This window comes from Salvelinus namaycush, unplaced genomic scaffold, assembly GCF_016432855.1.
Source record: "Salvelinus namaycush isolate Seneca unplaced genomic scaffold, SaNama_1.0 Scaffold1604, whole genome shotgun sequence".
In the NCBI taxonomy this organism is placed as follows: Eukaryota; Metazoa; Chordata; class Actinopteri; order Salmoniformes; family Salmonidae; genus Salvelinus; species Salvelinus namaycush.
Window position 1 is genome coordinate 31,963 of NW_024058347.1, and position 26,181 is coordinate 58,143.

At 51.7% G+C, this 26,181-nt stretch overlaps 1 protein-coding gene across 1 annotated transcript; it reads right to left on the bottom strand.

Annotated features, from left to right (window-relative positions):
- Positions 1 to 3,171: 3,171 nt before the first annotated feature.
- Positions 3,172 to 25,885, bottom strand: LOC120037176 (G-protein coupled receptor 183-like). The gene is made up of 3 exons (XM_038983347.1): positions 25,825 to 25,885; positions 3,895 to 4,499; positions 3,172 to 3,534 (listed from the first exon to the last, which is right to left on the bottom strand). The coding sequence occupies exons 1-3, from the start codon at positions 25,883 to 25,885 to the stop codon at positions 3,244 to 3,246; spliced, it is 957 nt and encodes a 318-aa protein (XP_038839275.1). The 3' UTR covers positions 3,172 to 3,243.
- Positions 25,886 to 26,181: the final 296 nt, after the last annotated feature.

Below are 26,181 nucleotides of genomic sequence, written 5' to 3' on the forward strand. Positions count from 1 at the left end.
AAAAGGAAGTATTGGAAGTGAAACCAATTCATTATGAAAAGCATAAATATCTGTACACAGTTCAATGTGCCGGAAATGTTCAAGATGAATCACTAAAGAACATCCTGTTCTGTAGGCGGCCCGTTTAGTTCTGGAACCTTCATGTAAAGGTAGGATTGTATCTCTGCATCCTGTTCTGTAGGCGGCCCGTTTAGTTCTGGAACCTTCATGTAAAGGTAGGATTGTATCTCTGCATCCTGTTCTGTAGGCGGCCCTTCTAGTTAAGGAACCTTCATGTAAAGGTGGTGCTGTTTTCTTGTGTTTATGGGACCTTGATTTCCATCTTTTTCACATTAGTTTTGAAATAGCAGAGTGAGCAAGGAAGTAAAATTAAAACAAGCATTTCTGATTGGACAAGTTCAGGTAGTTCCTCTCTGTTTCAGTTCCTTTTTCTTCCGTTTGGTGTGAATACAACCCAGGACAGTGTGTCTAGACTAGTGGTTCTGTGTCTCTATGACCTAGTAGTGGTCATCTACAGGCCCAGGACCGGCTCTGGGGCTACTCAGCCGGATGTGGCTCCTGTCTCAGGGGCTACTCAGCCGGATGTGGCTCCTGACTCTGGGCTACTCAGCCGGATGTGGCTCCTGTCTCAGGGGTAGTCGGTTGGATGTGGCTCCTGTCTCAGGGGTAGTCGGTTGGATGTGGCTCCTGTCTCAGGGGTAGTTGGTTGGATGTGGCTCCTGTCTCAGGGGTAGTTGGTTGGATGTGGCTCCTGACTCTGGGCTACTCAGCCGGATGTGGCTCCTGTCTCAGGGGTAGTTGGTTGGATGTGGCTCCTGTCTCTGGGGTAGTTGGTTGGATGTGGCTCCTGTCTCAGGGGTAGTCGGTTGGATGTGGCTCCTGTCTCAGGGGTAGTCGGTTGGATGTGGCTCCTGTCTCAGGGGTAGTCGGTTGGATGTGGCTCCTGTCTCAAGGGTAGTTGGTTGGATGTGGCTCCTGCCTCAGGGGTAGTTGGTTGGATGTGGCTCCTGTCTCAGGGGTAGTTGGTTGGATGTGGCTCCTGTCTCAGGGGTAGTCGGTTGGATGTGGCTCCTGTCTCAGGGGTAGTTGGTTGGATGTGGCTCCTGTCTCAGGGGTAGTTGGTTGGATGTGGCTCCTGTCTCTGGGGTAGTTGGTTGGATGTGACTCCTGTCTCAGGGGTAGTTGGTTGGATGTGGCTCCTGTCTCAGGGGTAGTTGGTTGGATGTGGCTCCTGTCTCAGGGGTAGTTGGTTGGATGTGGCTCCTGTCTCAGGGGTAGTTGGTTGGATGTGGCTCCTGCCTCAGGGGTAGTTGGTTGGATGTGGCTCCTGTCTCAAGGGTAGTTGGTTGGATGTGGCTCCTGTCTCAGGGGTATTGGTTGGATGTGGCTCCTGTCTCAGGGGTAGTCGGTTGGATGTGGCTCCTGCCTCAGGGGTAGTTGGTTGGATGTGGCTCCTGTCTCAGGGGTAGTCGGTTGGATGTGACTCCTGTCTCTGGGGTAGTTGGTTGGATGTGGCTCCTGTCTCAGGGGTAGTTGGTTGGATGTGGCTCCTGTCTCAGGGGTAGTTGGTTGGATGTGGCTCCTGTCTCTGGGGTAGTTGGTTGGATGTGACTCCTGTCTCAGGGGTAGTTGGTTGGATGTGGCTCCTGTCTCAGGGGTAGTTGGTTGGATGTGGCTCCTGTCTCAGGGGTAGTTGGTTGGATGTGGCTCCTGTCTCAGGGGTAGTTGGTTGGATGTGGCTCCTGCCTCAGGGGTAGTTGGTTGGATGTGGCTCCTGTCTCAGGGGTAGTTGGTTGGATGTGGCTCCTGCCTCAGGGGTATTGGTTGGATGTGGCTCCTGTCTCAGGGGTAGTCGGTTGGATGTGGCTCCTGCCTCAGGGGTAGTTGGTTGGATGTGGCTCCTGTCTCAGGGGTAGTCGGTTGGATGTGACTCCTGTCTCTGGGGTAGTTGGTTGGATGTGGCTCCTGTCTCAGGGGTAGTTGGTTGGATGTGACTCCTGTCTCAGGGGTAGTTGGTTGGATGTGACTCCTGTCTCAGGGGTAGTTGGTTGGATGTGGCTCCTGTCTCAGGGGTAGTCGGTTGGATGTGACTCCTGTCTCAGGGGTAGTTGGTTGGATGTGGCTCCTGTCTCAGGGGTAGTCGGTTGGATGTGACTCCTGTCTCAGGGGTAGTTGGTTGGATGTGGCTCCTGTCTCAGGGGTAGTTGGTTGGATGTGGCTCCTGTCTCAGGGGTAGTTGGTTGGATGTGGCTCCCGTCTCAGGGGTAGTCGGTTGGATGTGGCTCCTGTCTCAGGGGTAGTTGGTTGGATGTGGCTCCTGTCTCAGGGGTAGTCGGTTGGATGTGGCTCCTGCCTCAGGGGTAGTTGGTTGGATGTGGCTCCTGTCTCAGGGGTAGTTGGTTGGATGTGGCTCCTGTCTCAGGGGTAGTCGGTTGGATGTGGCTCCTGTCTCAGGGGTAGTCGGTTGGATGTGGCTCCTGCCTCAGGGGTAGTTGGTTGGATGTGGCTCCTGCCTCAGGGGTAGTCGGTTGGATGTGGCTCCTGTCTCAGGGGTAGTCGGTTGGATGTGGCTCCTGTCTCAGGGGTAGTCGGTTGGATGTGGCTCCTGTCTCAGGGGTAGTTGGTTGGATGTGGCTCCTGTCTCTGGGGTAGTTGGTTGGATGTGACTCCTGTCTCAGGGGTAGTTGGTTGGATGTGACTCCTGCCTCAGGGGTAGTTGGTTGGATGTGACTCCTGTCTCAGGGGTAGTTGGTTGGATGTGGCTCCTGTCTCTGGGGTAGTTGGTTGGATGTGGCTCCTGTCTCTGGGGTAGTTGGTTGGATGTGGCTCCTGTCTCTGGGGTAGTTGGTTGGATGTGGCTCCTGTCTCAGGGGTAGTTGGTTGGATGTGGCTCCTGCCTCAGGGGTAGTTGGTTGGATGTGGCTCCTGCCTCAGGGGTAGTTGGTTGGATGTGGCTCCTGTCTCAGGGGTAGTTGGTTGGATGTGGCTCCTGCCTCAGGGGTAGTTGGTTGGATGTGGCTCCTGTCTCAGGGGTAGTCGGTTGGATGTGGCTCCTGTCTCAGGGGTAGTTGGTTGGATGTGGCTCCTGTCTCTGGGGTAGTTGGTTGGATGTGGCTCCTGTCTTTGGGGTAGTTGGTTGGATGTGGCTCCTGCCTCAGGGGTAGTTGGTTGGATGTGGCTCCTGTCTCAGGGGTAGTTGGTTGGATGTGGCTCCTGTCTCAGTCTCCGGCTCCTGTCTCAGTCTCAGTCTCCGGCTCCTGTCTCAATCTCTGGCCCAGGAATGGTATTGGTAACATTATCTAAAGCAACAGGACAAACTGTGCGGCTACCCAGCCTGCTCCTCCCGTCCTGGTTCCCCCCCCATTTGAAGGGGGTGTCCTCCCCGGTTCGGACCACGCTGGAGAAAGAGGCGCTGACCTGAACCTTCAACATCTTCATCACCCTCCTCTTGTAACCCTTACAGGCAAAGAAGTAGACAAAGGGGTCCAGGCAGCAGTTGAGGTTCATGAGACACACAGTGAAGTGTAGAGATACCTGAAGGGGAGGGAGAGAGTGGTTAGTGGAGGAGTCGCTCACACATGGATTGGAGATGGACATTGCCCACACGCTTAAATACACAATCTCATGGTCAACACACACACACACACACACACACACACACACACAAATCCAATGATATTAACAGATAGGCCTATGTTTGTGTGTGTCAGTGGAGGCTGGTAGAAGGCGCTGTAGGAGGAAGGGCTCGTTGTAAGGAATGGAATTCATGGAACACATCAAAAAGATGGAAACGACATGTTTGACTCCGTTCCATTTATTCCATTCCAGCCATTACAATGAGCCCATCCTCCTATAGCTCCTCCCACCAGCCTCCACTTGTGTAGAGATAACTACCTGAAAGGCCTGTAGCTCGGTACAGTCTGGTGTGTATCTCAGCTTTCGGATCATATACTGCAGGATGTTGATGTGATAGGGACTGAAACACACTACAAACACCAACACTACCCCTGCTATCACCCCCGTCGCCTTCTGGCTCCTCAATGACCTGTGACCTCGCCCACCGACCCCACTTCTCGTCACCACACGCAGCTTCCAAAGCAACACCAAGTAGCAACACAGGATGGTTGCAACGGGAACGCCGTATCCCATGACGACGGCTCCAATGAGGACGTAGGGGAGTCCCTCCACGGCCCCGTTCTCAAAGTTGGGGTACTCCATGCAGGTGGTGGTCCCGTCCGGCTCGGCCCGGGTCATGGTCACGGAAAGGAGGGGTAACGTCTGGACCAGGACTAGAACCCACACCCCTATGCAGACGTAGCGGATGGTCCGGGCCCGGCAGAGCCTGGTGTAACGTAGAGGGAGAACCACGGCTACGAAGCGGTCTACGGCCAGGCAGGTCATGAAGTTGACCCCTGCGTAGGTGTTGACGTAGAACAGAAGGGCGGTGACCCGACACAGGGTCTCCCCAAGGGGCCAGTGGAAACCTAGAGGCAGAGAGACTCAAAGATTACCAACAGAGGTTCACTTCTGGAACATAACAAGAGGCCAGGGCTACAGGGATCTGTCTCTCAGGGCTACAGGGATCTGTCTCTCAGGGCTACAGGGATCTGTCTCTCAGGGCTACAGGGATCTGTCTCTCAGGGCTACAGGGATCTGTCTCTCAGGGCTACAGGGATCTGTCTCTCAGGGCTACAGGGATCTGTCTCTCAGGGCTACAGGGATCTGTCTCTCAGGGCTACAGGGATCTGTCTCTCAGGGCTACAGGGATCTGTCTCTCAGGGCTACAGGGATCTGTCTCTCAGGGCTACAGGGCTCTGTCTCTCAGGGCTACAGGGATCTGTCTCCCAGGGCTACAGGGATCTGTCTCCCAGGGCTACAGGGATCTGTCTCTCAGGGCTACAGGGCTCTGTCTCTCAGGGCTACAGGGCTCTGTCTCTCAGGGCTACAGGGCTCTGTCTCTCAGGGCTACAGGGCTCTGTCTCTCAGGGCTACAGGGCTCTGTCTCTCAGGGCTACAGGGCTCTGTCTCTCAGGGCTACAGGGCTCAGTCTCTCAGGGCTACAGGGCTCTGTCTCTCAGGGCTACAGGGATCTGTCTCTCAGGGCTACAGGGCTCTGTCTCTCAGGGCTACAGGGATCTGTCTCTCAGGGCTACAGGGATCTGTCTCTCAGGGCTACAGGGATCTGTCTCTCAGGGCTACAGGGATCTGTCTCTCAGGGCTACAGGGCTCTGTCTCTCAGGGCTACAGGGATCTGTCTCTCAGGGCTACAGGGATCTGTCTCTCAGGGCTACAGGGATCTGTCTCTCAGGGCTACAGGGATCTGTCTCTCAGGGCTACAGGGCTCTGTCTCTCAGGGCTACAGGGCTCTGTCTCTCAGGGCTACAGGGCTCTGTCTCTCAGGGCTACAGGGCTCTGTCTCTCAGGGCTACAGGGCTCTGTCTCTCAGGGCTACAGGGCTCTGTCTCTCAGGGCTACAGGGCTCTGTCTCTCAGGGCTACAGGGCTCTGTCTCTCAGGGCTACAGGGATCTGTCTCCCAGGGCTACAGGGATCTGTCTCCCAGGGCTACAGGGATCTGTCTCCCAGGGCTACAGGGATCTGTCTCTCAGGGCTACAGGGATCTGTCTCTCAGGGCTACAGGGATCTGTCTCTCAGGGCTACAGGGATCTGTCTCTCAGGGCTACAGGGATCTGTCTCTCAGGGCTACAGGGATCTGTCTCTCAGGGCTACAGGGATCTGTCTCTCAGGGCTACAGGGCTCTGTCTCTCAGGGCTACAGGGCTCTGTCTCTCAGGGCTACAGGGCTCTGTCTCTCAGGGCTACAGGGATCTGTCTCTCAGGGCTACAGGGATCTGTCTCTCAGGGCTACAGGGCTCTGTCTCTCAGGGCTACAGGGCTCTGTCTCTCAGGGCTACAGGGATCTGTCTCCCAGGGCTACAGGGATCTGTCTCTCAGGGCTACAGGGATCTGTCTCTCAGGGCTACAGGGATCTGTCTCCCAGGGCTACAGGGATCTGTCTCCCAGGGCTACAGGGATCTGTCTCCCAGGGCTACAGGGATCTGTCTCCCAGGGCTACAGGGATCTGTCTCCCAGGGCTACAGGGATCTGTCTCCCAGGGCTACAGGGATCTGTCTCCCAGGGCTACAGGGATCTGTCTCTCAGGGCTACAGGGATCTGTCTCTCAGGGCTACAGGGATCTGTCTCTCAGGGCTACAGGGCTCTGTCTCTCAGGGCTACAGGGCTCTGTCTCTCAGGGCTACAGGGCTCTGTCTCTCAGGGCTACAGGGCTCTGTCTCTCAGGGCTACAGGGCTCTGTCTCTCAGGGCTACAGGGCTCTGTCTCCCAGGGCTACAGGGATCTGTCTCCCAGGGCTACAGGGATCTGTCTCCCAGGGCTACAGGGATCTGTCTCCCAGGGCTACAGGGATCTGTCTCCCAGGGCTACAGGGATCTGTCTCCCAGGGCTACAGGGATCTGTCTCCCAGGGCTACAGGGATCTGTCTCCCAGGGCTACAGGGCTCTGTCTCCCAGGGCTACAGGGCTCTGTCTCCCAGGGCTACAGGGCTCTGTCTCCCAGGGCTACAGGGCTCTGTCTCCCAGGGCTACAGGGCTCTGTCTCTCAGGGCTACAGGGCTCTGTCTCTCAGGGCTACAGGGATCTGTCTCCCAGGGCTACAGGGATCTGTCTCCCAGGGCTACAGGGATCTGTCTCCCAGGGCTACAGGGATCTGTCTCCCAGGGCTACAGGGATCTGTCTCCCAGGGCTACAGGGATCTGTCTCTCAGGGCTACAGGGATCTGTCTCTCAGGGCTACAGGGATCTGTCTCCCAGGGCTACAGGGATCTGTCTCCCAGGGCTACAGGGATCTGTCTCTCAGGGCTACAGGGATCTGTCTCTCAGGGCTACAGGGATCTGTCTCTCAGGGCTACAGGGATCTGTCTCTCAGGGCTACAGGGATCTGTCTCTCAGGGCTACAGGGATCTGTCTCTCAGGGCTACAGGGATCTGTCTCTCAGGGCTACAGGGATCTGTCCCTCAGGGCTACAGGGATCTGTCTCTCAGGGCTACAGGGATCTGTCTCCCAGGGCTACAGGGCTCTGTCTCTCAGGGCTACAGGGATCTGTCTCTCAGGGCTACAGGGATCTGTCTCTCAGGAAAACGTGTCTGTGGATATTATCCACTACATTTAGAAACGTACAGTGCCTTCAGAAAGTATTCACACCCAGTGGTGGAGAAAGTACCCAGTTGTCATACTTGTGTAAAAGTAAAGATACCTTAATAGAAAGTCACCCAGTAAAATGCTCCTTGAGTAAAAGTCTAAACGTATTTGGTTTTAAAGGTACTTAAGTATCAAAAGTATAAATTATTTAAATTCCTTATATTAAGCAAACCAGACGACATTATTTTCTTGTTTTTTTTTTAATTTACAGAAAGCCAGGAGCACTCCAACACTCAGACATCATTTATAAACGAAGCATTTGTGTTTAGAGAGTCCACCAGATCAGAGGAGGTAGGGATGACCAGGGATGTTCTCTGTTTAGAGAGTCCACCAGATCAGAGGCAGTAGGGATGACCAGGGATGTTCTCTGTTTAGTGAGTCTGCCAGATCAGAGGCAGTAGAGATGACCAGGGATGTTCTCTGTTTAGAGAGTCCTCCAGATCAGAGGCAGTAGGGATGACCAGGGATGTTCTCTGTTTAGAGAGTCCTCCAGATCAGAGGCAGTAGGGATGACCAGGGATGTTCTCTGTTTAGAGAGTCCTCCAGATCAGAGGCAGTAGGGATGACCAGGGATGTTCTCTGTTTAGAGAGTCCTCCAGATCAGAGGCAGTAGGGATGACCAGGGATGTTCTCTGTTTAGTGAGTCTGCCAGATCAGAGGCAGTAGGGATGACCAGGGATGTTCTCTGTTTAGAGAGTCCTCCAGATCAGAGGCAGTAGGGATGACCAGGGATGTTCTCTGTTTAGAGAGTCCACCAGATCAGAGGCAGTAGAGATGACCAGGGATGTTCTCTGTTTAGAGAGTCCACCAGATCAGAGGCAGTAGATGACCAGGGATGTTCTCTTTTTAGAGATTCCTCCAGATCAGAGGCAGTAGAGATGACCAGGGATGTTCTCTTGATAAATGTGTGAATTGGACCCTTGTCATGTCCTGCTAAGCATTCAAAATGTAACTAGTACTTTGGGTGTCAGGGAAAATGTATAGAGTAAAAACAACATTATTTACTTTAGGAATGTGGTGAAGTAAATGTTGTCAAAAATAGTAAAGTACAGATACAAAAAAAACAGACTTAAGTAGAACTTAAAAGTATTTTTTACTTACAGCAAGTCCTTTACACCACTGTTCACACCCATTTACTTTTCCCACATGTTATTGTGTTACAGCCTGAATTCAATATGAATTACATTTTGTGTCACTGTGGAATTTAGTTTAGACATTTTTGGAAATTACAAAAAAAATTAAAGCTGAAATGTCTTGAGTCAATAAGTATCCAACCCCTTTGTTAAGGCAAACCTAAATAAGTTCAGGAGTAAAAATGTGCTTAACAAATCACATAATCAGTTGCATGGACTCATTCTGTGTTCAATAATAGTGTTTAACATCATTTTTGAATGACTACCCCATCTCTGTACCCCACACATACAATTATCTGTAAGGTCCCTCAATCAAGTAGTGGATTTCAAGCACAGATTCAACCACAAAGACCAGGGAAGGTTTTTCAATTAAATGGAATATCCCTTTGAGCATGGTGAAATTATTAATTACACTTTGCATGGTGAATCAATACACCCAGTCACTACAAAGATTCAGGCATCCTTCCTAACTCAGTTGCCGAAGAGGAAGGAAACCGCTCAGGGATTTCATCATGATGCCAATGGTGACTTTGAAATAGTTACAGAGTATAATGGTTGTGATATGAGAACTAAGGATGGATCAACAACATTATAGTTACTTCACAATACTAACTTAAATGACAGAGTGAAAAGGAAGCCTGTATTCCAAACATGCATCCTGTTTGCAACAAGGCACTTAAGTAATACTGCAAAAAAATTGGCCAAAAATGTAACTTTCTTTCCTGAATACAAAGTGTTAAGTTTAGGGCAAATCCAACACAACACATCACGGAGTACCACTCTTCATATTTTCAAGCATGGTGGTTGCTGCATCATGTTATGGGTGTGCTTGTCAGCGACAATGACAAGGTACTTTTTCAGGATAAAAAGAAACGGAATACAGCTATAAGCACAGGCAAACTCCCAGAGGAAAACCTAGTCTGCTTTCCAACAGACACTGGGAGACAAATTCACCTTTCAGCAGGACAATAACCTAAAACATAAGTCCAAATATACACTGGAGTTGCTTACCAAGAAGACATTGATTGTTCCTGAGTGGCATGGTTACCATTTTAACTTAAATCGGCTTGAAAATCTATGGCAAGACTTGAAAATGGCTGTCTATCAATGGTCAGTCAATTTGACAGTACATTTTTTTTTAAATAATTTAAAAAATAATAAATGTGCAAATATTGTATCCAGGTGTGCAAAGCTCTTAGATTTACCCAGAAAGACTCACAGCTGTAATCACTGCCAAAGGTGCTTCTACAAAGTATTGACTCAGGGGTTTGAATACTTATGCAAATTAGATATTTCTAAGAGTTCATGTTCAATACATTTGCAAAAATGTCAAAACATGTTTTCACTTTTGTCATTATGGGGTATTGTGTGTATTTTAATTCAGGCTGTAACAAGAAAATGTGGAAGAAGTCAAGGGGCATGAACACTTTCTGAAGGCGCTGTATCATTTCTACATACCTACTATCTGCTTTTAGTGGTTTTAAACTGCTTCAAAACCATTTTTAAACGGATGTTTAAACGGGCTACCATTTGAGTATCACTGACCTAGGGCGGCGTAGTGGGAGTATCACTGACCTAGGGCGTAGTAGTGGGAGTATCACTGACCTAGGGCGTAGTAGTGGGAGTATCACTGACCTAGGGCGTAGTAGTGGGAGTATCACTGACCTAGGGCGTAGTAGTGGGAGTATCACTGACCTAGGGCGTAGTAGTGGGAGTATCACTGACCTAGGGCGTAGTAGTGGGAGTATCACTGACCTAGGGCGTAGTAGTGGGAGTATCACTGACCTAGGGCGTAGTAGTGGGAGTATCACTGACCTAGGGCGTAGTAGTGGGAGTATCACTGACCTAGGGCGTAGTAGTGGGAGTATCACTGACCTAGGGCGTAGTAGTGGGAGTATCACTGACCTAGGGCGGCGTAGTAGTGGGAGTATCACTGACCTAGGGCGGCGTAGTAGTGGGAGTATCACTGACCTAGGGCGGCGTAGTAGTGGGTGTATCACTGACCTAGGGCGGCGTAGTAGTGGGAGTATCACTGACCTAGGGCGGCGTAGTAGTGGGAGTATCACTGACCTAGGGCGGCGTAGTAGTGGGAGTATCACTGACCTAGGGCGGCGTAGTAGTGGGAGTATCACTGACCTAGGGCGGCGTAGTAGTGGGAGTATCACTGACCTAGGGCGGCGTAGGAGTGGGAGTATCACTGACCTAGGGCGGCGTAGTAGTGGGAGTATCACTGACCTAGGGCGGCGTAGTAGTGGGAGTATCACTGACCTAGGGCGGCGTAGTAGTGGGAGTATCACTGACCTAGGGCGGCGTAGGAGTGGGAGTATCACTGACCTAGGGCGGCGTAGGAGTGGGAGTATCACTGACCTAGGGCGGCGTAGGAGTGGGAGTATCACTGACCTAGGGCGGCGTAGGAGTGGGAGTATCACTGACCTAGGGCGGCGTAGGAGTGGGAGTATCACTGACCTAGGGCGGCGTAGGAGTGGGAGTATCACTGACCTAGGGCGGCGTAGGAGTGGGAGTATCACTGACCTAGGGCGGCGTAGGAGTGGGAGTATCACTGACCTAGGGCGGCGTAGGAGTGGGAGTATCACTGACCTAGGGCGGCGTAGGAGTGGGAGTATCACTGACCTAGGGCGGCGTGGGAGTATCACTGACCTAGGGCGGCGTGGGAGTATCACTGACCTAGGGCGGCGTGGGAGTATCACTGACCTAGGGCGGCGTGGGAGTATCACTGACCTAGGGCGGCGTGGGAGTATCACTGACCTAGGGCGGCGTGGGAGTATCACTGACCTAGGGCGGCGTGGGAGTATCACTGACCTAGGGCGGCGTGGGAGTATCACTGACCTAGGGCGGCGTGGGAGTATCACTGACCTAGGGCGGCGTGGGAGTATCACTGACCTAGGGCGGCGTGGGAGTATCACTGACCTAGGGCGGCGTGGGAGTATCACTGACCTAGGGCGGCGTGGGAGTATCACTGACCTAGGGCGGCGTGGGAGTATCACTGACCTAGGGCGGCGTGGGAGTATCACTGACCTAGGGCGGCGTGGGAGTATCACTGACCTAGGGCGGCGTGGGAGTATCACTGACCTAGGGCGGCGTGGGAGTATCACTGACCTAGGGCGGCGTGGGAGTATCACTGACCTAGGGCGGCGTGGGAGTATCACTGACCTAGGGCGGCGTGGGAGTATCACTGACCTAGGGCGGCGTGGGAGTATCACTGACCTAGGGCGGCGTGGGAGTATCACTGACCTAGGGCGGCGTGGGAGTATCACTGACCTAGGGCGGCGTGGGAGTCACTGGAGTGGGAGTATCACTGACCTAGGGCGGCGTAGGAGTGGGAGTATCACTGACCTAGGGCGGCGTAGGAGTGGGAGTATCACTGACCTAGGGCGGCGTAGGAGTGGGAGTATCACTGACCTAGGGCGGCGTAGGAGTGGGAGTATCACTGACCTAGGGCGGCGTAGGAGTGGGAGTATCACTGACCTAGGGCGGCGTAGGAGTGGGAGTATCACTGACCTAGGGCGGCGTAGGAGTGGGAGTATCACTGACCTAGGGCGGCGTAGGAGTGGGAGTATCACTGACCTAGGGCGGCGTAGGAGTGGGAGTATCACTGACCTAGGGCGGCGTAGGAGTGGGAGTATCACTGACCTAGGGCGGCGTAGGAGTGGGAGTATCACTGACCTAGGGCGGCGTAGGAGTGGGAGTATCACTGACCTAGGGCGGCGTAGGAGTGGGAGTATCACTGACCTAGGGCGGCGTAGGAGTGGGAGTATCACTGACCTAGGGCGGCGTAGGAGTGGGAGTATCACTGACCTAGGGCGGCGTAGGAGTGGGAGTATCACTGACCTAGGGCGGCGTAGGAGTGGGAGTATCACTGACCTAGGGCGGCGTAGGAGTGGGAGTATCACTGACCTAGGGCGGCGTAGGAGTGGGAGTATCACTGACCTAGGGCGGCGTAGGAGTGGGAGTATCACTGACCTAGGGCGGCGTAGGAGTGGGAGTATCACTGACCTAGGGCGGCGTAGGAGTGGGAGTATCACTGACCTAGGGCGGCGTAGGAGTGGGAGTATCACTGACCTAGGGCGGCGTAGGAGTGGGAGTATCACTGACCTAGGGCGGCGTAGGAGTGGGAGTATCACTGACCTAGGGCGGCGTAGTGGGAGTATCACTGACCTAGGGCGGCGTAGTGGGAGTATCACTGACCTAGGGCGGCGTAGGAGTGGGAGTATCACTGACCTAGGGCGGCGTAGTGGGAGTATCACTGACCTAGGGCGGCGTAGGAGTGGGAGTATCACTGACCTAGGGCGGCGTAGGAGTGGGAGTATCACTGACCTAGGGCGGCGTAGGAGTGGGAGTATCACTGACCTAGGGCGGCGTAGGAGTGGGAGTATCACTGACCTAGGGCGGCGTAGGAGTGGGAGTATCACTGACCTAGGGCGGCGTAGGAGTGGGAGTATCACTGACCTAGGGCGGCGTAGGAGTGGGAGTATCACTGACCTAGGGCGGCGTAGGAGTGGGAGTATCACTGACCTAGGGCGGCGTAGGAGTGGGAGTATCACTGACCTAGGGCGGCGTAGTAGTGGGAGTATCACTGACCTAGGGCGGCGTAGTAGTGGGAGTATCACTGACCTAGGGCGGCGTAGGAGTGGGAGTATCACTGACCTAGGGCGGCGTAGGAGTGGGAGTATCACTGACCTAGGGCGTAGTAGTGGAGTATCACTGACCTAGGGCGGCGTAGGAGTGGGAGTATCACTGACCTAGGGCGGCGTAGGAGTGGGAGTATCACTGACCTAGGGCGGCGTAGGAGTGGGAGTATCACTGACCTAGGGCGGCGTAGGAGTGGGAGTATCACTGACCTAGGGCGGCGTAGGAGTGGGAGTATCACTGACCTAGGGCGGCGTAGGAGTGGGAGTATCACTGACCTAGGGCGGCGTAGGAGTGGGAGTATCACTGACCTAGGGCGGCGTAGGAGTGGGAGTATCACTGACCTAGGGCGGCGTAGGAGTGGGAGTATCACTGACCTAGGGCGGCGTAGGAGTGGGAGTATCACTGACCTAGGGCGGCGTAGTGGGAGTATCACTGACCTAGGGCGGCGTAGGAGTGGGAGTATCACTGACCTAGGGCGGCGTAGGAGTGGGAGTATCACTGACCTAGGGCGGCGTAGGAGTGGGAGTATCACTGACCTAGGGCGGCGTAGGAGTGGGAGTATCACTGACCTAGGGCGGCGTAGGAGTGGGAGTATCACTGACCTAGGGCGGCGTAGGAGTGGGAGTATCACTGACCTAGGGCGGCGTAGGAGTGGGAGTATCACTGACCTAGGGCGGCGTAGGAGTGGGAGTATCACTGACCTAGGGCGGCGTAGGAGTGGGAGTATCACTGACCTAGGGCGGCGTAGTAGTGGGAGTATCACTGACCTAGGGCGGCGTAGTAGTGGGAGTATCACTGACCTAGGGCGGCGTAGTAGTGGGAGTATCACTGACCTAGGGCGGCGTAGGAGTGGGAGTATCACTGACCTAGGGCGGCGTAGGAGTGGGAGTATCACTGACCTAGGGCGGCGTAGGAGTGGGAGTATCACTGACCTAGGGCGTAGTAGTGGAGTATCACTGACCTAGGGCGGCGTAGTGGGAGTATCACTGACCTAGGGCGGCGTAGGAGTGGGAGTATCACTGACCTAGGGCGGCGTAGGAGTGGGAGTATCACTGACCTAGGGCGGCGTAGTGGAGTATCACTGACCTAGGGCGGCGTAGGAGTGGGAGTATCACTGACCTAGGGCGGCGTAGGAGTGGGAGTATCACTGACCTAGGGCGGCGTAGTGGGAGTATCACTGACCTAGGGCGGCGTAGTGGAGTATCACTGACCTAGGGCGGCGTAGGAGTGGGAGTATCACTGACCTAGGGCGTAGTAGTGGGAGTATCACTGACCTAGGGCGGCGTAGTAGTGGGAGTATCACTGACCTAGGGCGGCGTAGTAGTGGGAGTATCACTGACCTAGGGCGGCGTAGGAGTGGGAGTATCACTGACCTAGGGCGGCGTAGGAGTGGGAGTATCACTGACCTAGGGCGTAGTAGTGGAGTATCACTGACCTAGGGCGGCGTAGTGGGAGTATCACTGACCTAGGGCGGCGTAGGAGTGGGAGTATCACTGACCTAGGGCGGCGTAGTGGAGTATCACTGACCTAGGGCGGCGTAGGAGTGGGAGTATCACTGACCTAGGGCGGCGTAGGAGTGGGAGTATCACTGACCTAGGGCGGCGTAGTGGAGTATCACTGACCTAGGGCGGCGTAGTGGGAGTATCACTGACCTAGGGCGGCGTAGGAGTGGGAGTATCACTGACCTAGGGCGGCGTAGGAGTGGGAGTATCACTGACCTAGGGCGGCGTAGTGGAGTATCACTGACCTAGGGCGGCGTAGGAGTGGGAGTATCACTGACCTAGGGCGGCGTAGGAGTGGGAGTATCACTGACCTAGGGCGGCGTAGGAGTGGGAGTATCACTGACCTAGGGCGGCGTAGTGGAGTATCACTGACCTAGGGCGGCGTAGTGGGAGTATCACTGACCTAGGGCGGCGTAGTGGGAGTATCACTGACCTAGGGCGGCGTAGTGGAGTATCACTGACCTAGGGCGGCGTAGGAGTGGGAGTATCACTGACCTAGGGCGTAGTAGTGGGAGTATCACTGACCTAGGGCGGCGTAGTAGTGGGAGTATCACTGACCTAGGGCGGCGTAGTAGTGGGAGTATCACTGACCTAGGGCGGCGTAGTAGTGGGAGTATCACTGACCTAGGGCGGCGTAGGAGTGGGAGTACCACTGACCTAGGGCGGCGTAGGAGTGGGAGTATCACTGACCTAGGGCGTAGTAGTGGAGTATCACTGACCTAGGGCGGCGTAGTGGGAGTATCACTGACCTAGGGCGGCGTAGGAGTGGGAGTATCACTGACCTAGGGCGGCGTAGTGGAGTATCACTGACCTAGGGCGGCGTAGGAGTGGGAGTATCACTGACCTAGGGCGGCGTAGGAGTGGGAGTATCACTGACCTAGGGCGGCGTAGTGGAGTATCACTGACCTAGGGCGGCGTAGTGGGAGTATCACTGACCTAAGGCGTAGTAGTGGGAGTATCACTGACCTAGGGCGGCGTAGTGGAGTATCACTGACCTAGGGCGGCGTAGGAGTGGGAGTATCACTGACCTAGGGCGGCGTAGGAGTGGGAGTATCACTGACCTAGGGCGGCGTAGGAGTGGGAGTATCACTGACCTAGGGCGGCGTAGTGGAGTATCACTGACCTAGGGCGTAGTAGTGGGAGTATCACTGACCTAGGGCGTAGGAGTGGGAGTATCACTGACCTAGGGCGGCGTAGTGGAGTATCACTGACCTAGGGCGGCGTAGTGGAGTATCACTGACCTAGGGCGGCGTAGTGGAGTATCACTGACCTAGGGCGTAGTAGTAGTGGGAGTATCACTGACCTAGGGCGGCGTAGTGGAGTATCACTGACCTAGGGCGGCGTAGTGGGAGTATCACTGACCTAAGGCGTAGTAGTGGGAGTATCACTGACCTAGGGCGGCGTAGTGGAGTATCACTGACCTAGGGCGGCGTAGGAGTGGGAGTATCACTGACCTAGGGCGGCGTAGGAGTGGGAGTATCACTGACCTAGGGCGGCGTAGGAGTGGGAGTATCACTGACCTAGGGCGGCGTAGGAGTGGGAGTATCACTGACCTAGGGCGGCGTAGTGGAGTATCACTGACCTAGGGCGTAGTAGTGGGAGTATCACTGACCTAGGGCGTAGGAGTGGGAGTATCACTGACCTAGGGCGGCGTAGTGGAGTATCACTGACCTAGGGCGGCGTAGTGGAGTATCACTGACCTAGGGCGTAGTAGTAGTGGGAGTATCACTGACCTAGGGCGGCGTAGTGGAGTATCACTGACCTAGGGCGGCGTAGTGGGAGTATCACTGACCTAGGGCGGCGTAGTAGTGGGAGTATCACTGACCTAGGGCGGCGTAGTGGAGTATCACTGACCTAGGGCGGCGTAGTAGTGGGAGTATCACTGACCTAGGGCGGCGTAGTAGTGGGAGTATCACTGACCTAGGGCGTAGTAGTGGGAGTATCACTGACCTAGGGCGGCGTAGTGGAGTATCACTGACCTAGGGCGGCGTAGTGGGAGTATCACTGACCTAGGGCGGCGTAGTAGTGGGAGTATCACTGACCTAGGGCGGCGTAGTAGTGGGAGTATCACTGACCTAGGGCGGCGTAGTGGGAGTATCACTGACCTAGGGCGTAGTAGTGGGAGTATCACTGACCTAGGGCGGCGTAGTGGGAGTATCACTGACCTAGGGCGGCGTAGTAGTGGGAGTATCACTGACCTAGGGCGGCGTAGTAGTGGGAGTATCACTGACCTAGGGCGGCGTAGTGGAGTATCACTGACCTAGGGCGGCGTAGTGGAGTATCACTGACCTAGGGCGTAGTAGTGGAGTATCACTGACCTAGGGCGGCGTAGTAGTGGAGTATCACTGACCTAGGGCGTAGTACTGGGTGTATCACTGACCTAGGGCGTAGTAGTGGGAGTATCACTGACCTAGGGCGTAGTAGTGGAGTATCACTGACCTAGGGCGGCGTAGGAGTGGGAGTATCACTGACCTAGGGCGTAGTAGTGGGAGTATCACTGACCTAGGGTGGCGTAGTAGTGGGAGTATCACTGACCTAGGGTGTAGTAGTAGTGGGAGTATCACTGACCTAGGGCGGCGTAGTAGTGGAGTATCACTGACCTAGGGCGGCGTAGTAGTGGAGTATCACTGACCTAGGGCGTAGTAGTAGTGGGAGTATCACTGACCTAGGGCGTAGTAGTGGAGTATCACTGACCTAGGGCGTAGTAGTGGAGTATCACTGACCTAGGGCGTAGTAGTGGGAGTATCACTGACCTAGGGCGTAGTAGTGGAGTATCACTGACCTAGGGCGGCGTAGTGGAGTATCACTGACCTAGGGCGGCGTAGGAGTGGGAGTATCACTGACCTAGGGCGTAGTAGTGGGAGTATCACTGACCTAGGGTGGCGTAGTGGAGTATCACTGACCTAGGGCGGCGTAGTGGGAGTATCACTGACCTAGGGCATAGTAGTGGAGTATCACTGACCTAGGGCGTAGTAGTGGGAGTATCACTGACCTAGGGTGTAGTAGTGGAGTATCACTGACCTAGGGCGTAGTAGTGGGAGTATCACTGACCTAGGGCGGCATAGTAGTAGTGGGAGTATCACTGACCTAGGGCGTAGTAGTGGGAGTATCACTGACCTAGGGCGTAGTAGTGGGAGTATCACTGACCTAGAGCGTAGTAGTGGGAGTATCACTGACCTAGGGTGGCGTAGTAGTGGGAGTATCATTGACCTAGGGTGTAGTAGTGGAGTATCACTGACCTAGGGCGGCGTAGTAGTGGGAGTATCACTGACCTAGGGCGGCATAGTAGTAGTGGGAGTATCACTGACCTAGGGCGGCATAGTAGTAGTGGGAGTATCACTGACCTAGGGTGTAGTAGTGGAGTATCACTGACCTAGGGCGTAGTAGTGGGAGTATCACTGACCTAGGGCGGCATAGTAGTAGTGGGAGTATCACTGACCTAGGGCGTAGTAGTGGGAGTATCACTGACCTAGGGCGTAGTAGTGGGAGTATCACTGACCTAGGGCGGCGTAGTAGTGGGAGTATCACTGACCTAGGGCGGCGTAGTAGTGGGAGTATCACTGACCTAGGGCGGCGTAGTAGTGGGAGTATCACTGACCTAGGGCGGCGTAGTAGTGGGAGTATCACTGACCTAGGGCGGCGTAGTAGTGGGAGTATCACTGACCTAGGGCGGCGTAGTAGTGGGAGTATCACTGACCTAGGGCGGCGTAGTAGTGGGAGTATCACTGACCTAGGGCGGCGTAGTAGTGGGAGTATCACTGACCTAGGGCGGCGTAGTAGTGGGAGTATCACTGACCTAGGGCGGCGTAGTAGTGGGAGTATCACTGACCTAGGGCGGCGTAGTAGTGGGAGTATCACTGACCTAGGGCGGCGTAGTAGTGGGAGTATCACTGACCTAGGGCGGCGTAGTAGTGGGAGTATCACTGACCTAGGGCGGCGTAGTAGTGGGAGTATCACTGACCTAGGGCGGCGTAGTAGTGGGAGTATCACTGACCTAGGGCGGCGTAGTAGTGGGAGTATCACTGACCTAGGGCGGCGTAGTAGTGGGAGTATCACTGACCTAGGGCGGCGTAGTAGTGGGAGTATCACTGACCTAGGGCGGCGTAGTAGTGGGAGTATCACTGACCTAGGGCGGCGTAGTAGTGGGAGTATCACTGACCTAGGGCGGCGTAGTAGTGGGTGTATCACTGACCTAGGGCGGCGTAGTAGTGGTGTATCACTGACCTAGGGCGGCGTAGTAGTGGGTGTATCACTGACCTAGGGCGGCGTAGTAGTAGTGGGTGTATCACTGACCTAGGGCGGCGTAGTAGTAGTGGGTGTATCACTGACCTAGGGCGGCGTAGTAGTAGTGGGTGTATCACTGACCTAGGGCGGCGTAGTAGTAGTGGGTGTATCACTGACCTAGGGCGGCGTAGTAGTAGTGGGTGTATCACTGACCTAGGGCGGCGTAGTAGTAGTGGGTGTATCACTGACCTAGGGCGGCGTAGTAGTGGATGTATCACTGACCTAGGGCGGCGTAGTAGTGGGAGTATCACTGACCTAGGGCGGCGTAGTAGTGGGAGTATCACTGACCTAGGGCGGCGTAGTAGTGGGAGTATCACTGACCTAGGGCGGCGTAGTAGTGGGAGTATCACTGACCTAGGGCGGCGTAGTAGTGGGAGTATCACTGACCTAGGGCGGCGTAGTAGTGGGTGTATCACTGACCTAGGGCGGCGTAGTAGTGGGTGTATCACTGACCTAGGGCGGCGTAGTAGTGGGTGTATCACTGACCTAGGGCGGCGTAGTAGTAGTGGGTGTATCACTGACCTAGGGCGGCGTAGTAGTAGTGGGTGTATCACTGACCTAGGGCGGCGTAGTAGTAGTGGGTGTATCACTGACCTAGGGCGGCGTAGTAGTAGTGGGTGTATCACTGACCTAGGGCGGCGTAGTAGTAGTGGGTGTATCACTGACCTAGGGCGGCGTAGTAGTAGTGGGTGTATCACTGACCTAGGGCGGCGTAGTAGTAGTGGGTGTATCACTGACCTAGGGCGGCGTAGTAGTAGTGGGTGTATCACTGACCTAGGGCGGCGTAGTAGTAGTGGGTGTATCACTGACCTAGGGCGGCGTAGTAGTAGTGGGTGTATCACTGACCTAGGGCGTAGTAGGGGAGTATCACTGACCTAGGGCGGCGTAGTAGTGGGTGTATCACTGACCTAGGGCGTAGTAGTAGTGGGAGTATCACTGACCTAGGGCGGCGTAGGGGAGTATCACTGACCTAGGGCGGCGTAGTAGTGGGTGTATCACTGACCTAGGGCGGCGTAGTAGTAGTGGGAGTATCACTGACCTAGGGAGGCGTAGTAGTAGTGGGAGTATCACTGACCTAGGGAGGCATAGTAGTAGTGGGAGTATCACTGACCTAGGGAGGCATAGTAGTAGTGGGAGTATCACTGACCTAGGGAGGCGTAGTGGGAGTATCACTGACCTAGGGCGTAGTAGTGGAGTATCACTGACCTAGGGCGTAGTAGTGGGAGTATGGTTTACAGGGGCTGAAACAGTATGTGGTTTTACACAGGTATAGTACAGGCTTAATACAGTATGTGGTCTACACAGGTTATGGTACAGGCTTAATACATATGTGGTTCTACCCACAGGTATGGGTACAGGCTAATAAGTATGTGGTTCCACACAGGTATGGTACAGGCTAAATACAGCAGTGGTTACAAGGTATGGTACAGGCTAATAGCAGCATTGTGGTCTAAACAGGTATGTACAGGCCTAATAAAGTATGTGGTTTACACAGGTTTTATGGTACCAGGCTATACACACACAGCACCAGTATGTGGTATACACAGGGTTTATGGGTACCGGCCTAATACAGCATGTGGATGTGTCTACACAGGCATGGTCAAGGTCCTAATACAGCATGTGGTCTAACAGGTATGGTACAGGCTAATACAGTATGTGGTTTACACAGCATGGTACAGGCTAATACAGGATGGGATCTCACAGGTATGGTACAGGCTAACACAGAATGTGATTCCACAGGTATGGTACAGGATAATACAGTATGCGTTTACACAGGTATGTACAGGCTAATACAGTATGTCGTTTACACAGGTATGGTTACAGGCTAATACAGTATGGGGATTTACACAGGTATGGTACAGGTAAGACAGTATGTGGTTTACACAGGTATGGTACAGGCTAATACAGCATGTGGTCTACACATATATGGTACAGGCTTAATTACAGTATGGCGTGTACCCAGGTATGGAAACAGGCTAATACAGTATGTGGGTCACACAGGTAGGTAACAGGCTAATACAGTATGTGGTTTACCCAGAGTATGGTACAGGATAATACAGCATGTGGTCTACACAGGTATGGTACAGGAATACAGTATGTGTTTACCCCAGGTATGGTACAGGCGAAGAACAGTATGTGGTTTACACAGGTATGTACAGGCAATACAGCATTGTGGTCTAACACAGGTATGGTACAGGCTAATAAAGTATGTAGGTTTACCAGGTATGGTACAGCTAAACAGTATGTGGTTTACAAAGGTATGGTAACAGGAAATACAGTTATGCGGTTTACCCAGGTATGGTACAGGATAATACAGGTATGTGGTTTACCAGGTATGGTACAAGGCGAAATACAGTATGTGGTCGTACACAGGTATGGATAAGAGGCTAAACAGCATGTGGTCTACCACAGGTATGTACAGGCTAATAACAGCATGGGTTCTACACAGGTATGGTACAGGCTAAACAGTATGTGGTCTACAAAGGTATGTACAGGCTAACAGTATGTGGTACTACACAGGTAGGTACAGGGGCAATTACAGTATGTGGTCTACACAGGTTACGGTAACAGGCTAATAAGTATGTGGTCTACACAGGTATGTAAACAGGCTAATACAGTATGTGGTCTACACAGGTATGGTTACGGTAATACAGTATGTGTGTCTACACAGGTATCGTAAGGCTAATACAGCAATGTGTTACACAGTATGGTACAGGACTAATACAGCATGGGGTCACCACATGTATGGTACAGGAACTCAGTATGGGTTTACACAGGTATGGTACAGGCTTTAATACAGATGGGGATCTACACAGGTAGGGTACAGGCTAAACAGGCATAGTGGTACTACACAGGTATGGTACAGGCTAATACAGTTGTGGTCCTAACAGGTATGGTACAGGCTAATACAGTATGTGGTCTACACGGTATGGTACAGGCTAATACAGTATGTCGTTTAACCCAGGTATGGTACAGGGCCAAACAGTATGTGGTCTACACAGGTATGGTAAGGCTAATACAGTATGGGTTTACCCAGGTATGGTAAAGGCTAATACAGCATGTGGTATACACAGGTATGGTACAGGCTAATAACAGTATGTGGTTTTACCCAGGTATGGTACAGGTAATACAGTAGTGTCTTACACAGATATGGTACAGGCTAATACAGTAGTGGTCACATGTATGGCATACAGTGCTAATACAGTATGGGTTTACACAGGTATGGTACAGGGCTATACAGAGGGGTTTAACCCAGGCATGGAAAGGCTTAATACAGTATGTGGTCTACCAGGTATGGTACAGCGCTAAACAGCATGTGGTCTACACAGGTAGTACAGGCTACTACAGTATGTGGTCTACACAGGGTATGGTACAGGCTAATACAGTATGTGGTCTAACAGGTATTGGTACAGGCTATAAACAGTATGTGGCTACAAGGTTATGGTACGGCTAATACAGTCATTTAGTGGTTACACAGGTATGGTACAGGCTCATACAGTATGTGGTCTACACAGGTATGTACAGGCTATACAGTATGTGGTCTACACAGGTATGTACAGGCTAATACAGTATGTTGTCTACACAGGTATGGTACAGGCTAAATACAGTATGTGGTCTACAACAGGCTATGGTTACAGGCTAATACAGTATGTGGTCTACACAGGTATGGTACAGGGCTACAACAGATGTGTCTTACAAAGGTATGGTACCAGGCTAATTACGTATGTGGTCTACACAGGGTATGGTACAGGCTAATACAGTATTGGTCTACACAGGTATGGTACAGGCTAATACAGTATGTGGTCGACACAGGGATAGTACAGGCTAATACAGATGTGGTCTACACAGGTATGGTACAGGCTAATACAGTTATGTGGTCTACACAGGTTATTGGTTACAGGCTCATACAGTATGTGGTCTACACAGGTTATGGTACAGGCTAATACAGCATGTGGTCTTACACAGGTATGGTACAGGCTAACAGTATGGGTTTACACAGGTATGGTACAGGCTAATACAGTATGTGGTGTACCCAGGTATGGCTACAGGCTAATACATTATGTGGTCTACACAGGTATGGTACAGGGTCTATACAGTATGCTGTTTACACAGGTATGGTACAGGCTAATACAGTATCGGGTTCTAAACAGGTATGGTACAGCGATACAGTATCGCTGTTTTACACAGGTTGTACAGCTACTACAGTATGCGTTTACACAGGTATGGTCACAGGCGAATACAGTATGCTGTTTTACACAAGGTATGGTACAGGCTAATACAGTATGCTGTTTACACAGGTATGGTTAAAGGCTAATACAGTATGCTGTTCTACACCAGGTATGTTACAGGCTATACAGTATGCTGTTTACACAGGTATGGTACAGGCTAATACAGTATGGTGCGTTACCCAGGTATGGTACAGGCAATAAGTATTGTGGGTTACACAGGTATGGTACAGGCTAAACAGTATGGTTTACAAAGTATGGTTACAGGCCTAAGTACAGATGATGGTCTACCCAGTATTGGTACAGGCTAAACAGTATGCGTTTACACAGTATGGTACAGGTAATACCGTATGCTGTTTACACAGTATGGTACGGCTAATACAGTATGTGGTTTACACAGGTATGGACAGGCTTAATACAGTATGTGGTCTAACACAGGTATGGGCAGGACTAATAAGTTAGGTGTCTACACAGGTTTTGGTTACTAAACCAAGATATATGGTTAAACAAAAGGTAGAAATAAATCGTAAATGATGATCTACACAGGTATGTACAGGGTGATACAGCAATGTGGTTTTACACAGGAGGTGGTATACAGGCTATACAGTATGGGGTAATTACACAGGTATGATGGTATACAGGCTAATACAGTATGTGGTACTACACAGTAATGGACAAGGCTAATACTGTAATGTGGGTCTACACAGGTATAGGTACAGGCTAATACCAGATATGTGGTCTACAACAGATATGGTACAAGGCTAAATACAAGTAGTCCTAGTGGATACATACCACAGGTAGGTACAGGCTTAATACGTCTCGTGGTCATACACAGGTTATGGTACAGGCCCTAAAATACAGTATGTGGGTTACCAAGGTATGGTACAGGCTAATAAGTAAGGTGGTCTACATCAGGTATGGTACGGCTAACGACAGGTATGTGGGTGTTAACACAGTAATTTAACAGGACTAAACAAGTAATGGGTTTAACTACACCAGGATAGTGAACGTACAGAGATAAATACAGTAGATGTGGTACTCTAGCACAGAGTATGGGTACATGCTCATTCACAAGTATGTCTCACAGGAGTTACAGGCTAATACAGTATGTGAGTCTACACATGGTATGGTACAGGCTAAGTAACAGCAGTGTGGTATACAAGTATGGTAACAGGCTAAATACACAGATATGTGGTTTAGCACAAGGATAATGCGTTTACAGGCACTCATACAGTAAGATGTTACACAGGTATGGTACCGCCGGTCTAACCTAGTACAGATGTTGGTGCTACACAGGGATGTAACAAGAGCCAATACAAGTAGGTGGTGTAGCACAGGGTATGGTTAACAGGCTAACGCGACAGATGTTGGTATTTACCCAAGGATATAGGATACAGGCATAATTAACAGTATGTTGGTTACACAAGGGATAGGTACCGTCTAAATACAGAATGCGGTCTACACAGGTTATGGGACAGGCTAAGTACAGTAATGGTGGTAAATGTGAATGGTAAGGCTAATACGAATGGTGGATTATACACAGGCTACTGGTACAGGCTAACAATAACAGTTATGTGGCTACACAGGTATGGTAAAGGTATAATACAGTATGTGGTTACACAGTATGGTACAGGCTTAATCAGTATGTTGGTTTACACAGGTATGGTACAGGCTAATACAGTATTGTGGTTTACAAGGTATGTTATAACAGATACAATACAGACAATTGGTTTACAACCGGTATGGACAGTGCTGCCTATCATACACAGTATACATATAGTGTTCACACATTTCTTTTAGTCTAATCCAGTATAGTGTTGCCCATTTCGGTACAGGTAATACAGAATTTGTTTCACACCAGTTATGGTACCAGGCTAATACAGAGTAGGTCTACACAGGTATGGTACAGGCTAATACAGCATGTGGTCTACACAGGTATGGTACAGGCTAATACAGTATGTGGTCTACACAGGTATGGTACAGGCTAATACAGTATGTTGTTTACACAGGTATGATACTGTATTAGACCATGTCGTTTACACAGATATGGTACAGTATAATACAGTATGTAGTTTACACTGGTATGAGAGTGTATAATACCAGTGGTGTAAAGTACTTAAGTAAAAATACATTAAAGTACTACTTAAGTAGTTTTTTGTAGAATCTGTACTTTAATTTTTATATTTTTGACAATTTTACTTTTACTTCACTACTTTCTAAACGAAATATGGACTTTTTACTCCAGTACATTTTCTGACACCCAAAGTTACTCATACATTTTGAATGCTGAAGCAGGACAGGAAAATTGTCAAATTCAAGCACTTTCACGAGCACACGTGGGGTCTCCCTCCTGCTCTATGGCCTGTGAGGACCACTAAAACAGGATTATAAAAAAAAACTTTCACTTTTACTTTTGACAAGTATATTTGAGAAATTACATTTACTTTTGACACTTAAGTATATTTACAACCAAATACTTTCAGACTTTTACTCAAGAAGTATTTTACTGTCTGACTTTCACTTTTACTTGAGTAACTTTCTATTAAAAAGGTATCTATACTTTTACTAAAGTATGACAATTGGGTACTTTTTCCACCACTGTATAATACAGTATGTAGTTTACACAGGTTTAAGCATAGATCTTTTTCACAGGAAAGTGAATTTCCCCCGCAAATTGTGAGTATATTTTGGGTTGCAATTATTGCATGCGTTCATAAGTGTTATAGAGCAAATGATGCATGACAAATGGAACATTGCTCTTATTTTGTCCGTTGATTTTAAACTACTGCAAGTGTCCACAATCTTGTGAGGCACACCTATCTTCACCCAAACCCTCATCTGCTGTGCTTCAGATTTACACTTCCTGTTACTAAGCATCATGTCGTGGTCGGAGGGTGTGAACTCCACTCTGAACCTTCACTCCAACACCTCCTCCTCCCTGGTCTGCACCAACCTGTACGACCACCGCCCCGTCGCCCGCGTCCTCATGTCTCTCCACTACAGCCTGGTCTTCATGCTCGGCCTCCTAGGTAACGCCCTGGCACTGCACGTCATCAGACCCAACCTGGCCCAGATCAACTCTACCACACTCTACTCTGCCAACCTGGCCGCCTCCGACGTCCTCTTCACCCTGGCCCTGCCTCTGAGGATAGCTACTAAGACCAGGTCAGCGG

Excerpts from the sequence above, each read along its gene's own strand:
- LOC120037176 (XM_038983347.1), bottom strand. The coding sequence starts at position 25,885 with ATGCTTAGTAACAGGAAGTGTAAATCTGAAGCACAGCAGATGAGGGTT. Across the intron at positions 4,500-25,824 it reads GAGGGTTTGGGTGAAGATAG|TCTCTCTGCCTCTAGGTTTC; the intron begins GTGTGCCTCACA and ends GTAATCTTTGAG. Across the intron at positions 3,535-3,894 it reads CCGAGCTACAGGCCTTTCAG|GTATCTCTACACTTCACTGT; the intron begins GTAGTTATCTCT and ends CCTCCCCTTCAG.